Below are 17,540 nucleotides of genomic sequence, written 5' to 3' on the forward strand. Positions count from 1 at the left end.
AAAGAAGTTTGCTTAGAAAGAAAATTGGCTAGTGACATGTTTTCACTGACTTTTTCCAGGCATAAGGGTTTTATTCTTTTAAAGAGATTATCTAATCATGGATTTGTCCTCAGATGAAATCAGGCACTAGATTTCTTAGTGATATCTAAGAGACATGCATCTAAAGAGACAGAAGGGTCTAGAAACATGGAATGTTGTTCTGTGTATAAAAGAATGGCAATACATAAAAGTGTGTTAATATGTCATTTGAAAAGTCTTGAGTTTCAACTTTTGCTGCCCTGAATTTCTGCTTCATTATGGAGCCTACTAGGGCTTCGATAGGTCATTCAGCTTTTCCGAGAGTAAAAATGTTTTACAAAGCCTAATTAAGAAGCAGTGCTTTTGCGATAAAGTTATGTTTTGTTTCCGGCAAAAGCCAGAATTTCTTCTCCCTCCTCTCATTTCATTATTTCTTGCTTATTCTCCTTTTTCTTTATTTTTGAAATATAAATATTATCATAAGTATGCTATTGAACTTTATGTATTACAACTGTCTGTTAGATTTGTTATTACAACGTGAATTAGTCTATTTAAATGTGAATCACAGGGAATTGATACACCCAGTTTTAAATGAAGGATGACATCTGCACTGGATTTTTTACATATCTCTTAATCCAGACACCTCCCCTTACTTGATATTTAAAGATAAGTTATTAATAGTGCAGCCCTGAGGGAAAAAGTATTGAACAGCCCCCCTCACCTCTCCCCCAAGGTTTAAATCTGTTGCTATACTAAACACAAATCAGTTAGCTATTAAAAATTCCCCAGTGGTGGCTATCAAGATTATACATTTTTAGTTTAATTACTTAATATTATGTATGTTTGAAGTAACAGCAGTCTTTAAGTTAATCTGTGAGTTTATACTAACGTAGCTATTCTATCGAGTAGTGTCCATAACATAGCTTAATATTTAGTCACACTCATAAAATGTGTATTACCATGTATCCCTAAATGCTTAAGTAGAATTAAGTCTATATTCTGTGATTTACAACACTATTTAGACAGGCAGCCTGTTCTCCAAAATATTTCCCTGCTCTCCTAAACTTCTATCGCAAAACTTGTCACTTTTTTAAGAAGTCATTTTTAAATGTCTGCCTTCTCTCCTAGGCTGTAAGCTTGGTAAAATAAGGTCAAGGACGATGTTTGTCCAGGTTTCTGGTTTATCCTTAGCGTCCAATATAGTCCCAGTCCTCAAGTGATTTTCAGCTCCGCCAAGAATTCTTGAATAAATAACTTAAAATTGAATCAAAGAACCGACAATCCAGTAGCTACACATGGATAAGATCTATAATGTTCTGCACATGGGCACACTATGATATTTGTGATTTGCTGAAAAAAAAAAAAACAAAGGGAAGGATAAGCCTTCATATTTGCCTATTCACGCCAATACAGTTATTCGTGAGTCAAAACAGCATCAACCCAGTGTTTACGGAAGTTCACCAAATTATAGTGCTAGCCTGGAATTGTCAGGAAAAAGATGTGAGCATGAGTAAATAAAGGGGAGGGGGTGCATAGCAGCTCAGATGAGGAGACTAGATGTCCAAGGACACGTACATGGGGGTGTGGGAAAGGATAACGGGATACAAATGAAAACCATACAATTCCTATTGTCCTTCAAGAAAAACATATTGGCATAGAAAGATAAATTCAAATTAAAATACTGACTCGCCCAACATCTCTTAGGGTGAATCAGCATTCCATCTCTCATGAAAACATTTTGCAGAATCCTATAATTAGGCTTGAGGCAAGTGTTTTCCTTTATACATCTCTAGCCGTTCCTTTTTTGTACTTTTCTTCCCAAAGGTTGGCTGGGAAACATCTTAATCAACATGTTCCAAATGCAGCTCACTGTCACCCCTCACTTTATGCTGCTCTTTACCCCAGACTACAGTTCTATAATTTGCACATTCTCTCTTCTCCCTTTCTCTCTCTCACATACACACTTTCCCTCTCCTGTTAATGACACATACAATCCCTAGCCATCCTTTGGTATCATGCTGTTCTATACTATCACACACAAAAAAAACCAACCAAAAAACAAAAAACTCCCTGTTCTCCCCAAGCCCCTAGCTCTGCTTAATTGAAATTTAACCCCTTCCACCCCCATTATCATAATCTTCCTAAGCCAACCCAATTCACATTTTGGCCACTCCTCAGAACACTTAGTTGGTTTTCCTAAGCATACCTATTATGCTTTTCCAACCTTTTATTTTATCTCCTCAGTTCACCCTCTACTTTGGCCTCATTCTATACCATGCCCTTCTGCTCCACACCTTTATTCATATTGTTCCTCTACATGTTCCTCTAATTTTCTTCTACTCATATTTCTAGTCTTGCTTCAAGTGTCACCTCCTCCTGAAGATTCCACTAGTTGGTCCAATTGGATTTAACCTCTTTTTTTTCCCTCTTTTCTGACACAGCCTTTCATATCCTGCTATTAAATTACTTATTATGTTCTGCCAAATAGTGAGTAAATACCTGAGACATCTGGAAGATACTGTGGGGAAGTGTGAGAGAGTGAGCCCTTGCCCTCAAGGGGCTTGTCATCAAAGAAGAGAGAATATTCACACCAAGATCAGCCAATAAAGAATTGAAGGTGGGCGCCTGGGTGGCTCAGTTGGTTGGGCGACTGCCTTCGGCTCAGGTCATGATCCTGGAGTCCCGGGATCGAGTCCCGCATCGGGCTCCCTGCTTAGCAGGGAGCCTGCTTCTCCCTCTGACCTTCCCCCCTCTCATGCTCTTCCTCTATCTCATTGTCTCTCAAATGAATAAATAAAATCTTTAAAAAAAAAAAAAGAATTGAAGGTGTATGTAGGGTAAAGACCAAAGCAGTGCTTTAGTCAGTACGTTGTGGAGTGGAACCCACAAAAAGGTAGGCAATGGGCCAGAAGAATGCATCCTTGAAGGACAGGATTGGATTGATGGAAAGAGCAAATGAGCAAAGATGGGAACACTCTTGGGATACATATAACACAGGAAAGAGATGAGCCCCAAGCAGAGAGTTTGTGGAAACAAGTCATAGATAAGTTTCGACGATGGAAAGGAAGCCAGTTCGTGGTGAATTTTGATCCACAGAGTGAGATGGTTGGACTCTATTCTGGATGTAATAAGAGATCGAATGGATGTTTGAGGAATGTTGATGTGAATGCACCCAAAATGGATTTGAAGTAGAGAGACCAGAATCCCGGGAGATTAGCCGGGAGAAATTTTCACATTCCAGGCATGCGTTCGTTCATGAGGCTTGAGAGTAGATAGAGCGAGAGAGCAGTAAAGTCTGCAAATTATGAAATGTATGCTTTCCCCCCTAAACAGAAGCCTTTCAGCAGAAAAACACAGAACCCAGCATAGTGAGATGACCAAGATGGTATTAAGGGCCAAGTATGGCACCTTCCTTTTCTTCCCCTTTTATTTTGTTTTAATTTTGTGGGCTTTACATTTGATATTTGCCTTTCAGCTAACTGTGTGACCAAACGTTTGTGAATAATCATCCTTCCTGTTATATAAAATGGTTATATCGTGAAGTATAGGCTAATGGATGTTTGGTATAATCATTATGAAACCTATTTTAGGCCTGTTGAAATGATCTGTCATGGTGACAACCTCATTTTCCATTTGCTGTTTGCCTTTAGCAAGTTTAGCGGGAAAGGGATCATCCCATAAAAGTAGAAAAAAAAAATCTTGGGTCCCATTTAACTACTATATGAACTACATTCCACTGATGAGTTTCAGACTCAGGATACTTTTGAATAATATATGTACACTAGATCTCAGCTTAAAGTTCATAATATTGATTGGGAATTATAGATTCCTATGCATGCTCTTAGATATCACATGCTTCTTATTGGGGAAAACAATCAATGGGAGTGTTGAGGAAACTTAAAAATTGATTTTTATTCTTTAAATTTTATATATGCCAGCCTTTAAGGGAGGCATCACGACCTTTGATTAAAAAAAAAAAAGTGGCTGCTTCCTGAATGCAGTTTAATGTCTAAGAATAAGTCATAATTTGGGGGGAAAAAAAAACCTTTCCAGAGTAAAAATGATTATATCTTTATGTGATTGGTATAAAGCCACAATTCTAAATAAATAAGCCCTTTCCTCAAAATATTTCTGGCTTGGCTCAAGCTGAATTTAACTAATAGGCAAAATGAAACCTATTAGCTTTGCCTGTTGGTATAAGATTTTGGAACCTGTTGGCTTAAAGGGGAGAGAGCCCCCGACTCCCTCCAGTAAATATTCAGGGTGCCCTAAATTCACATCATCTCTTCAGGGCTGCGACAGGGTCAGTGGCTCTAGATCCTAGAAGGGAATCCAGTGCTTTCTTGGTGGCAGAGAGATTTTTAACAGATCACATTTTCAGTGCATGGAGGATTTCTCTTAAGATATGCCAAGGGTGAGGAAGGTGATGGAATTCCCCATATTATGTCTCCTGTGTAAATTTTCAAACTTGAGAGCTTGGGTCACAGCATGGGGAGGGGTGGGTGTTGTTGTAAATGGACAAGAAAGGCTGCGTGCTAGAAATATGTAAACCTTTTCTCAGCATTAGGCACTTAAAAAAGTACCAGAGACTTTGGGGGGTGGGGGGTGGGGGTTAAGTAACAAAATGGGGGATGAATAATGAGAGGATGAACTAAAGTCAGGGAGAGGTGTTAAACATTTAAAAGAATCATAGCTAGATCTCTGGCAACTACGTTCATCCCAAGCCCTGAGGCAGTAAAGCAAAATGTTGAGACTGAAAGTAAAAAAAAAAAAAAAAAAAAAATCTAAAAGGAAATTAAGGAGGAAATAACAGATGGGAAGAAAATATTTAACTCGAGTCAAAGGAATGAAAACAAAACAAGAGTGACCAAAACAAAAGTGGGAGAAATAAAATTCTCCTTTCATTTCTGTTTTATATTATAGTCTGACTTCAGTAACATGAATGTATACTCTTATTTTCTTGTTTGAAAAACCTCCCAGCTTTTTCAACTAGGGAAAAGAAAAGATGCTAATGCATGTCTGTTTTGAGTCACATCTTCCCTATATCCCACAGATGACAAAAACACGTGTCAAGGATTTCTGTACACCATGCATACCCTCTATCAAAGAGGTAAGATGTAGATGCACCAGAAAGTTCTATACATTTTTTATATTTCACCATATCAAGATTCAACAATACAATTGCTTGCATATAAGCCTCTTTCCTTCTAAAGAAAGTACCAAATAGAGAGCATAATTCAGTTATTTGTTGTTTGTATTCTTTCAATTTCTTATTAAGTATCAGGAAAACAGTGGAAATAGTCACATGATGGGATCTGGATCCGGGGGTGGGGTGGGGTGGGTGGGTAGTTATTCAGGCAAAGTTTTGCAATCTGTGATATTTGTCCAGATTCCTAGGAAACAAATTTCCATTAACAATTTCAACATTACAACAAAGTCATCAGGTAGAGATATGATGATATATAATCAGAAAATCAAATATGAAAAACACTTTACATCCCTTGCAAACAATGGTTGTGGGAGGTTTTGATACACACATGTACTCAAGACATAACCATGTTCTGGAATCCGGGGTCACACAAATATCTACTTCTCGGGGCTCCTGGGTGGCTCAGTTGGTTAAGTGACTGCCTTCAGCTCAGGTCATGATCCTGGAGTCCCGGGATCGAGTCCCGCATCGGGCTCCCTGCTCAGCAGGGAGTCTGCTTCTCCCTCCAACCCTCCCCCCTCTCATGCTCTCTCTCTCTCTATCTCATTCTCTCTCTCAAATAAATAAATAAAATCTTTTAAAAAAACAAAAACAAATATCGACTTCTCTGATTTGTCTATTAGTAGTGGTTTTAATCATGAAACAACTATTGCTCCTGTTCTTTTGAACATGGTTCTATGTTGCTACTGAAATTTGGTAAATGTATAAGATACTTGGCCACAATTATACTAGTGTCATGAAAACCCAAACCGCCGCCACCACCACCACCCCAAGCCAGATAATTGCTACTTTGAGACCAGTGTATCGCCATTCTATCAATGTCTGTATTCCCATGAGGTTTCTTTTATGCGGATCTGTATTATATCATTCCAAGCACTACCCATGCCATTTCAGAGGCGTTACCTTAACTTTGGGTTCCTCTTCAAAGGAGCTGTTTCTTATAATCCTTAAGAGTTTTCTCACCCAGCCCTCTCATTCTGGCAAGCAGTTAATGACAAATTCAGTAAGTGAAGTCCAGTTTAAAGAAATCACGTGAACACTTGCAGTAGTGAGACTCCTTATGAAATTGGGCTAATACGATCTTTAGAGCATGTGTTATTTACTTTAGGATTGCTACTGATTAGGTTCCTTGAAGCAGGAAGCTGCCATAGAACAAAACAATTTGCCAAGACACCAGTCCTTGGAGAGGAGCTAAAACATTGCATTTGCAGTGAAGGGTTACCTCTCAGGAGCAAAATCAATGGTTGGTCCCACCATGGGTTTGTGACCACCATCTGGTTCCTGTTGGACTCAGGCACTCTCTGAAGGGGAAGGTAAGTGAATCTGACCTGGCTGGTTATGAATGGGTTTCTGAGAGAAAGAGGAAGTCTGGTCCCTAAGTAACTAGATGGTGGTCATTGCAGGTAAAAATATGAGGTTGACCCTAAACTACTGGCCATTGCTGCTGGTCAACAGACCACTCTTGGAGTGGCATCAGCAAAATCTGGAAGCCTGTTAGACATGCAGAATCTCATACCTCACCTCAGGCCAAAAGAATCAAAATTTGCATTTCAACAAGAAGCCTCCCTGATTCACGTGCGTATTCAAATTCAAAAAGTGCTACTCTAGAGTATCTCTCTCTTGTTGGACCACCTGTCTGGGGATCTAGTGCCCAAATCATACCTCTTCTCACATCATCCAAATTTCCACTCTCAATCGGAGTAAGGGATGAACGGTACAAATGAAGCAATAGGTCTGAAATCACTTGTTACTGACAATCCAGTGGGATTCGAGTACTACCACGGTTTTTAGTATGCGCCTCCTAAGGGCTGTGTGACCTGGAGCAAATCAACTAACATCTCTGAACTCAGGTTCCTCAGCTTTAAAATGGGACACTACTAACATGTTCTAACTCTTCCAGTGGCTCATTATGAGCCTCAGATGAGATCAATAGATGAAAGCAGTTTTAAACTGTGGCAAGCGTTGCAAGTAGTCATTCCACATACATTGGGAGTAGAATAATTGGAGAACTGTGGGAGTTATCTTGGGCAGGAGAGGGTTAAAGAGAGCCTGCACCAAGCGCCTAATAAGCACTGGGCGGTTTCCACAAATTACTTCACTTAATTCTCAGGCTACTTTCCAAGGTAGTTATTATTATTCCCAATTTACAGACAGGGGAACTGAAACTCAAGGAGATTAGAAGCTTGGCCAAGGTCACAGCATTAAATAAGTAGAAGAGCTGGAACTCAAAGCCCGGTTTATCTTGTTAAGCCACTGTACCTCCCAATCAGCCAGCTATTTGTCCATCTGCTTCCAAGCCAAAAGCAGACAAAATATGTCTTCAGTCAGAAGGGAGTTAAAAACATTTCCCAAATGAAAGCCCTGCTTTAAGCACCCCTCGGCGTGGTTTCCCTCCTACAAAATTCACCACGCAGTCTGGCCACAGCCTCTATCTCCAGCCTCACCTGGTCTGTTCTTGGCCTCCCTCACTTTACGACAGCCGGGGCAACTTCATGACAGTCATGGCAGCCCTTTTGATGGTTCTGTGAATGCAGCTGGCTCTTGCCTGCAAACATCTTTGCAGGTGCCATTACTTCCGGATCTTTATCTCCCCCCCCCCCCTCCCGCCACCCGCCTCGGCTCTCCATGGTCATTTTGTGCTCTGCATCCCTCAAGTGCCCCTTAAATGTCCCTTTCTTAAAGACACCTTCCCTAAAAGCTCATGGAAAGAGAGCTCTTCCCCTCATTTCTTAGCTTTCACTTGCCCTCTCTTTAGCCTTTACCATAATTTATGATTCAGGTATTCACATACTTGCTTGTTTTCTTCACCCTCCAGGAACATAAGCTCCCTAAACCCTATTAGCCTTCTTCTACCATAAGACCAAGCACAGAGTGGTTATTCAGTGACTTGTTAACTACATGGAAGGAAAAACGGGAGATGGGAGTGCAGAGAATGGGGTAGTGGGAAATGCATGTGGCCTGAATTTGTTTGCTGTAAGAATCTAAAATCGCTAGGCGATAATGGTGCTTAGCATATAGTATGCAATGATTCATCACTCTTCCCTATCAAAAAGGTATCTTTAACCGCAATGTGTTAAACAGCCATACCAGAAATCTAGGAATCTCTTACTCCATCCAAAAGTTACTCTGTAGGAGCTGAAAAAACATAGTTCCCATAGAAATGGCACACCTCTTTCCAAATCCTCTACATTGCTCCTCTCCCAGCCCAAGCCCCACCTTTTCAATCAAACCAGAATGTCTGTTTGCTTCCAGTCTTCCTTATTGTTCTCCTCTTTTTCTAAGTTGGCAGCCAACTTCTTCCTGTTGGCCTGGGAACAGCTGAGCGGCAGCTGGAAAGCCTCATGGTCATGTCCCCTCCAGGAATCAGGAATGGACAAAAGAGAGTCAGAATAAAGGACAGAATAAGATTCCAGCAAGTCCACGTCCCCATGTAACAATGTTGATCTTAGACAAGCCACTTGGTGTGAGAGCTCAGACTGCCCCCATTTGAAGTCTAGTTTTGTCACTTTCTAGCTGTATGATTTAAGGCAAGTTACCTAGCCACTCTAGTCCTCAGTCTCCTCATCTACAAAACAGGAAGAGGAACCTCCTCATAGGGTTATCTTGAGAAGTAAATAGAGTCATTGCAAAGAACTTAAGCAGTCATTGGTATAGAGTAACCACAATGAATTTTAGCTGTAATTATTTCCTGTGTGTAGGTGACTGTGTCTGTCAGTTTATGAAATGTCATTAGCAGATGAAAATCTTTTCTAGTAGGAACATCTTAATGTTCAATGAGTTAAGTTTAGGAGTTAAGTTAAACTTTTTGGGGTTTTAATCCTGTCTGAGAAAGCTTGTCTTCTTGAATTTTCTATTTGTCTTTTTTTTTTTTTAATTTATTAAGGTTAAAAAAAAATAGTGTTGTGAAGGGAGAACGGAAAATGAAGTTACTGAATTGTTTAAGAGAACATTTTTGATCCCTGAAATCCTGGATAAACTCTTGGAACTTTGCACCAATGAGATCCTTGTCAGGTGGGGCACGACCGTGCAAGAAAGAATGGCAGGAAAGCTAGGAGAAAAGAACGAGATGAGAGGAACACTCACGAGAGAAAATAGGTCTCGGAAAGACTGAGTAAAAGAGGATTCTGGAAAATTGGAAAGAATTCAGAAAAAGAAACAGGACTGGGGTAGCCAGTGTTAATCAATCACTTCCCATGTGTCAGGCACTATTTCAAATGCTTTATATACATTAACTCATTTAATGCTTTCATCCACCTTAGGAAATTGGGACCTTTATTGTTCCCATTTTACACATAAGGAAACCGAGGCAGAGAAAGGTAATGTAGTTTGCCCAATGATCACAAAAGTTTTGAAGGAGCTCTTCATTTAAAGGCTCAATAAAATGGATGATCTGGCAGATGTGGGATTCATTTAGAACTGGAAAGGGAGAAAATGAGGTTAGAAACGGGATCCAAGTTTATGTGGATTTATAATGATGTTATTGAGCTTTTAAATCCTAAAAACATCTGCATCATTTTAGAAACTATTTCTTAACCCTGATCTCTGTTTTATCCACCCCAACAACAACAAAATCTAATCAGACTGTACTAGAGAGTAAGTCATAAAAGATAGGCAACAATGACTTCCTTTGGGTGAAAAGCAGTCTCAAATTTGAGAGCATGTAGTTCTACCAAGGCTGTAATAATTTTCTGTTACTCAACCCTGCTTGTCTCTTCCCTCCTCCTTGCCCCAAGGACCAATATATTTCTAGAGATAATAACGAAGGACATTAGCATGGTAAGAGAAAAATATAATAGAGTTTAGGGGCTGGCCATAGAAGGTAATCCCACAGACACTATAAAATCCTTGCTCATTTAGTTTGCAACCAGGAAACTTTGTGAATAACTGTCGTTTTTCTAACCCCTCTTGCAAGTGCAAATCCAATACAATTCTTCAGTGGGGCACAGTAAAAAGCAAATGCAAAGGCATTTGAAAAAGCTCACCCATTTAGATTTAATTACATACATAACTGCTGTCCTCCCAAGTGTGAAAATGCTGTAACCAATAAATCAGACAATAAAATGCTATCTGAGCAGAACAGATTTATAGAGAAGATGTGTGAGCAGTCAAAATTCACTCACTTGCATTGGGTGTTTCTACCCAGAAAGTTCTTAAACGCAAAAGCAAATGGCTGCTCTTTGAATCATGCCTTCTTTTGAACACTTAGGTCCATCATTTTCCTTAGAGGGGTGTTCTCATCTAATGGCTTTGAAGTGAACACAGATTCCAATCTTAAAAACATCTCTCTGTGTTAAAGGATCACTAGATCTGTGTTTGCATGCTAGATTTTAAGGACCATCTCATTTGCCCATTACTGTTTCTTACATGCTCAATTTATAGCTACCAAATGAAGCATAATTTAGTAGAAAGAATATTTCACTTTAGAGCTTCCTCAAGATACACGTATGGAGAAGACTGCAAACTTCTGCAAAGCCAAATTTTTAAAAATGTGACATTCAGACTACCACAATATCTTCCCAAGTATTTTCATAGAAAAAAAGACTCTGTAGTAAGAGTAATGAGATAATTTTCAGTCATTGCCAATGATTTTGATGTTTATAAAATGCATTCTAAAATGTGCCTGCTTTAGATTGAAATTTCTTGTGAATGACCAATTTGGAGTAAGAAAGTTGGGAAGACTGGAGTCTTGTCATCTTTTCAGGCACACCTTTGCCAAGGGCAAATTATTGGAGGGTATGGACTCACCACATTTCTCATGTTCTCATTTGGAGTAAAATTAAATGAAAAAAAAATGTTTTCCTTTTTAATAAAGCCTCATAAAAATAATACCTTACTATATCTTACAGCTGTTGATCAACCATGTTAAAGGCACAATCTGATCTCTGCATCTGCTCCAATGGCAACAAATTTGGCTGAAGAGAGAAATAAGAGTGCTTGCTTTGCCCCAAATATGCTAAATAATGCAGGTCCATTTGGAGTTTTTGAAACAGTAGAAATTGTCAGAGGTAGGTCCTTCGATTTTGACACTCACTAAACATATAGAAAAACCATGTTACTTCAGCATGCGGTTTCTCCTTTAAAGAAAAAAAAAATCATTTCCTATTTGTTTGGCTCTTTCCAGTAAGTTTTTCTAGTAAGCATTTGCCTCTCTTATCATACGAGCTGAGCAATGCTGAAGTTAATAGAACTGCTTAGTAAAGTCCACTGAACCCTGGGGCAAGAACCTTTCACACAGAAGAGAATTCCTTTCACTTAGACATATTTTAAGAAATAAACTTATGAAACGTTGCCTGATACGACTTAGAAATCATTATCTGATCAAGACACTAAGCCCGAACCTGCATTTTGCAAGCCTTTTATTTTTGTATTTGCCAAGGGCTCTTTGCACAAGTTTACTCACATTGACCTTTTATGCTTTCAACACATGTAGTTTTTATAAACCTGAGGCAAAGCAGCAAAGATAAATTGTACTAACCTTCGTATATTTATATGTCAAATTGGTGAGTGGGACAGGTAAGTCTGGCATGCCTGAGGACGACATTTCTGGTTCGGCTTCTGGAACACAGGTGAAAGGCTCAGCGATTTGGTTCTGATAGAGCACTTGGCTTTATTTGTTCCTTTTTATCTGCACGGGCTAAGGTCTATTTGCATACCGGACTATGATTGGATGAACAAACTCGGAGCGAAAAGAAAACGACACTACTTATTTGTAACACCTAGGGCAGGAAGCCCTTGACTTTAAACTTAAATCCTTAAGAAACCAGCGCTCCAGCGTTGAAACTGCAGCTGGAGACAGGGCACTATTTGCAGACGAATTAATTTACAAAGCCGAAACCTGCTATAAGGATATGCAGGGCGGCTGGTCTGGCCACTAAGGCCAGTAATGATTTTTTGGCTTTTCAGGCTTTTTATGCTACTGGGAAACTTTCCGTCCTCTGACAGACTTGGACTCAGAGAATTTGAGGATTGAAAAAAAGAGTCTCTAAGGGCACTTGTTCTCAGTGGACGCTGGTGAGGAGAGGTCCCTGGCCAGGTGTCTTCAGGACAATGCTGTCAGCAAATGAGCCCACTCCCAGAAAAGCAGAGTGGGAAGAGAGTCCCTCTGGAAAGACCCGAGCCCAAGTCTGCTTTACAAGATCCGACCAGTCGAGTGTATTTTCAGTGGGTAAGCAGACTTACTGTGATTTCACAAGCGCTACACGATCATTATGTTACACAGGGGAATAGAAACGTCAGCGGGATTTTTACGGATCTCAGAGTCCACTGTCACACAGAGAGCTACCACGACAGCAAGATGGCAATATCGCCTGTTAAAACCATCTAAAATGAAACTAACCTCCGGTTTTGGAAGTTGGCTATATTTATCAATGGCTGATACAGGCAATAGTGCAAAAAGAAGATTTAAACAGGACCCTGAGTAATTCGATTTCTTAAGAATGAGCGTTTCAAGCTGGGAACATTAAAAAAGAATGTTTAACTGTACTCCTCCCACGTTAAACACAAAACTCTATTGTATGGAAGTTCAAGCAAAAGTTACAATAGGAACACGATAGAAAACTGTGGATACTCTTAAATCTGATCACTGAGAGTGAAGAACCATGATGTTCTTCTCCCCCCCCTTGCAGGGAAAATTGCCAGCTCCCCGCGATATGGGATTTAGGTAGAGAAATGAAGGTCTACTGAATAGTTGTTCCAAATCAGGCACAGGAGCCTTACTTTCTCTTTCCCTTCTTACTTGGTTCCCCATTTCACAGATACAGAGACAGCAAGTAGCTTGCTTAAGATCACAGATCTAACAAGGGCAAAACCAGAATTTCATTTCCCAGGTGGGTTCCCCAGGTGAATAGTCACCGTGACGGACACTTAACAGTTATTAGCCCTCTCATTCATCTAAAAGTAGGGTCGGCAAACTTTTTCTGTTAAAGAAACAGAAAACAGTTGCGGCTTTTTAGGCCAGATGGTTTCTGTGGTCACTTACTCGACTCTACATGGAAGAAACTATAGACAGTGGATACCTTAATGTGTACAGGTGTTTTCCGATAAAATTTTATTTTCAGAAACAGGAGGCAGGCCAGATCTGGCTCATGGGCCAGCCCCCAATTTCCAAGACAACCATCTCCAAGGACCGTGCCTCCCCTGCACCTGCTCGAAGGCCGGATAGAAACTTCTGTGTTCTTTCACCATTCCGCTCTCTTTCTCCGCCCCTCCCTCTTTCTCTTGCTCTCAATTCCTTTCTTTTTTGGAGAATCTAATTGTTTTGTCTCCTAAAAATGTGTTTTGAGTTAAATGCACAATTACACATCAGCTCTTATATAACTTGCAGAGCGGAGCTCCGGGCTCGCCTGGACAGCTGGGCTTGGCGGCCGTCTGCCTCTTCCAGCTTCGCAGTTGTCCGTGGATCCAATCCCCGGTTCGCCTGATGTCCGGACAGTGAAAGCGCAAAGCCTCGTGACACCCTTGGTGTGTCGCCTCGCTACTTGCATGCTCATCCTTGACTCTACTGCGCTGAATAATGAATTACCTAGGAATGTTTCCCTTTACACCAGACACCTTACTGAAGGCAGGTAAAAGGAATGGCTTGGGAAACGGGTTACCATCTGCCCATTTAATTTCAACAAATATTTACCAAGTAGCTTGTTAAGGGTAAAGCACGGTGATTAGACGATCAGGAATTCTCCAACCTTAATCTTCCCTGAAGGGCAGGGTTTTTTTGTTTTTGTTTTTTTCCCTGCCCAGAAACCTTGGGGCCTTAGATCTCTAATTTTTTTTTTTTTTTTTTTTTTTTTTTTAAGGACAGGGGCAAAAGAGATCCACATCAAGACTGAGCCCAGGGTTGGGTATTTTTATCGTATTTTTACATATATAGGACTTGAATTTGGGGGTAATAGACAAAAGATGTTCGATCTTCCTGTCCTCCTCACGGACAAGCTGAATTACACATGCACACACACAAATGGGGCAGAGGGGTGGGAGAGAAAGAGAAGCATAGTTGATTCTTCTATTGAATCTAACTTCTTCCAGCCCTTTCTGGAAAGCTTTCATGATACCAAGGAACACACAGACCAAGACTTCCACCATTGCTGCAACTACTGTCTCATTTTATAAGGAATCTCTCTCCAGAGCTCCATGCAAGGCTCAGTCGCTGAAAAGATAATGGAGCCTAACCTTCTCCCACCCACATGAGTAACTGAAATAGAAACCACTCCAATTTGTTAAACAAGCGAAATTATACGGTGAAGTAAAAATAGCTTCTTTTTACATTTCCTGATCTCAAAATCCAGGATCAGTTTGTTGGAGCTAAATTTCTTTTGCTCAGTGACGTCTCTTCCCTGTCTCTTCAGTGTTGCCTTAAGCATGGCTGGGTGAGTCTGCCGGTTGGTTAAACCAGAGATGGATGTTTCCCTTTGCTTTTGATCACCGCAATTTCTGCAGACACCACATTGTCCGTAGGCCTATTTGGGCTTTAATAATTTGGAAAAAGCGGGTCTTGCCTGGGGTGACGGGACCTGTCCTTTGTTGGCAAGCTGGTGTGAACAATGGAGGTGGCAGGCAGCATTTGAGCACCTGATCCTATGTGTTTGTGGGCTGAATTCTGTTCATCTGCCATTCTTCTCCAATTAGCATTATCTCCTCACTCCTGATTTCTCCTGCTCTTCACACACCCTATCATTGTTCTCTCTTTGTTTTGTGTTACTAACGGTACGTACGGCAGATGCCCCTCTTCTCTGATATCCATTAGTAAAGTCACTAAAACAAACAGTAGACTAAGGCCTCCCTACGATCGTGATTTTAATTGAAATAGGTCTTTGTTAAACTTTACGGGCCGAAGACATTTTTTAGCGCTGGGTCAGCTGCCAGAGTTTGAAATAACCTTACACAGCATTCACAGTGTGCGTGTTTCCTCAAAGTGGAGGGAGAAATTCAGGACACTAATGGCATTTTTGAGGCAATCTGAATGTAGACGACTTTGAGACTTTTATGACATTTCCCATATTGTTTTACGGTTGTCTTATGCACAGATCATACAGTAATGAGTTTAAGCACTGGACAGGGTTGGGTGTTTGCCTAGCGCTCAATTTTATGCATAGTTTTCATAGATACAACCCTCCTTTTCCTCCTGATAAATGTACAATTTAAATAACATTTAATCCAATCATGTAGTTGAAATACTAGGTTCATGTGGATGATCAGGTTTCAGAGCAGAGCTTCGGTGATCGGTAAGCAGAGGAGGCTGTGTCCTAAACCGAGTGAACACATGAGTGGTCAGTGCTGTGTTTTTGCTTTTTACTCTTTAAACATTTCTGAAAAATATTTTCAAGTCAAATAAGTCATATTGAAAAAAACTGCAAAAAACGGAAGTGTACATCTCAATAAATAACCATAAAAGGAACAAAACAAAATCACCACCACTCGGGTCAGGGAATAGAACAATATCAGCACCCCAAAGACCACTTTGTACCTCCTCCCCAGCCTTATCCCTGTTTTCCTCACCCTAAATTAGGATATCACCGATAGCCTGACTTCTAATACCATACATTCTTTTTTTTTTCTTTCCTGATTTTTGAACTTGATGCATGCAAATCATACGGTCAAAATAATTTTAAAGGAAATCCAGAGGAGCAAGTGAATCTGACAGGTGAGTTAAATTGTGGTTGCAGGTAAAGAAAGTTTCTCAGAGAGTGCTCCCACCCAAATATACCCCCAATAAACAAAATTAAGAATGGTGAAATATACCGCAATAGGTTGGCATTTCTATGAGAACAAGGGCATTTTTTTCATGCCAGTCACAGTACCTGTTAAAGTCCAGAGAAATGGCCCTTTTCCTACAGTTTTGTCGATGCTCAATAGCACTTACGCATTATATCAAAATATTAAAAATGTTCAAACCCTTGACCTAGTTATTCTACTTCTAGAAATTCATTTTAAGGAAACAACCAAAAAATATATGTAAGTTATGAACAGGTATCTTTAATATATTATTTATAAAATAGAAAAATACCAAATGGTTAGGTAGTTTGTGGTTTAGCAAAATACACATATAATAAATAAACAAATAATTAAGGAAGGACCTAGTACACTTTTGAAATACATTGTAATCTAATTTTCAAAAAGTAGGTTATAAAAGCTGTGTGCTGTGTAGGAGTGCTAAGAAATTATTCTCCACCCTCAGTATTTGGTCAAAATCTGCAGTTTACCTTTGACCTTGGCCTCAGTGTTTGGAAAGCTAAATAACTGAATTTCAATTCCAGTGTCATTCCTGGCATCCTGAAATTATGCAGAATCATGTGATTCCCTTGGTTATGGTTTATATCATTTTCCCAGGCTGAATAATGGCTCCCAAATGTATCCTTGGAATCTGTGAATTTGACCTTACATGACAAAGGAAAGTTTGCAGATGTGATTAAGGATCTTGAGATGAGAAATTATCCTGGATTATCAGGGTGGGCACTAAATGCCATCACAAGTGTCCCTCGAAGCAGAGAGCAAAGGAGACTTGACCACACAAGCAGAAGGAAATGTGATCACTGAAGCCAGCAGCTCTGATGAAGGAGGAAGGGGCCAGAAGCCAAGGAACACAAGCAACACGTCTCCAGAAGCTGCAAAACGCAAGGAGGCTTTTCCCCTAGAGCCTCTGGGAGGAACAGGCCCTTTGATATCCACCAGTGAAACTGATTTCAGACCTCTGAACTTTACAATTGGAGAGAATAAATATGTGCTGCTTTAAACCACCCAGTTTGTTACAGCAACGTCGGCAACCAAATACACAAATCGATGAAAGCACAAGTACCAAAAAGGTACCAGCTGTCATTGATCACGACTCTGCACGTTGTTCTGGTTTATTGTTAATATCGAAAGATTCGTGTTCAAATAAAGCAAAGCGTCCCATCTGTACCATGGAATAGAGACTTCTCAAGTGCTCGACCTCTTGAAAATCTTCCACTTTCAGCTGCAGTATAAGTGGATATGTATTCAATCACACACAAAAGTAAAATGCGATTGATAACAATGTTTGTGAAAACTGTTAATTTTTTAAATAATCATTTTATTGAGGCAATAGCAAAACTTCGTTTGCATTTGCTTGCTTGGATCTGTTCCCACATTTTATTTTATTTTTTATTTTTTTTATTTTTTAAAGATTTTATTTATTTGACAGAGAGAGATACAGCAAGAGAGGGAACACAAGCAGGGGGAGTGGGAGAGGGAGAAGCAGGCTTCCTGCGGAGCGGGGAGCCCGACGTGGGGCTCGATCCCAGGACCCTGGGATTATGACCTGAGCCGAAGGCAGACGCTTAACGACTGAGCCACCCAGGCG

General features: G+C 40.2%; 1 protein-coding gene across 1 annotated transcript in view; it reads right to left on the minus strand.

The window, feature by feature from the left end:
* The window catches only part of ALDH1A1 (aldehyde dehydrogenase 1 family member A1), a 55,121-nt gene extending 43,279 nt beyond the window's left edge, over window positions 1–11,842 (minus strand). The window contains exon 1 of the mRNA XM_045882255.2: window positions 11,703–11,842. Coding sequence (XP_045738211.1) covers window positions 11,703–11,768 — 66 coding nt within the window. The 5' untranslated portion in view covers window positions 11,769–11,842. The remainder of the gene's footprint in view (window positions 1–11,702) is intronic.
* Window positions 11,843–17,540: the final 5,698 nt, after the last annotated feature.

Source organism: Mirounga angustirostris, unplaced genomic scaffold (assembly GCF_029215605.1).
Source record: "Mirounga angustirostris isolate CCGP_5_RB_7025 unplaced genomic scaffold, mMirAng1.0.hap1 SCAF_15, whole genome shotgun sequence".
Lineage (NCBI taxonomy): Eukaryota > Metazoa > Chordata > Mammalia > Carnivora > Phocidae > Mirounga > Mirounga angustirostris.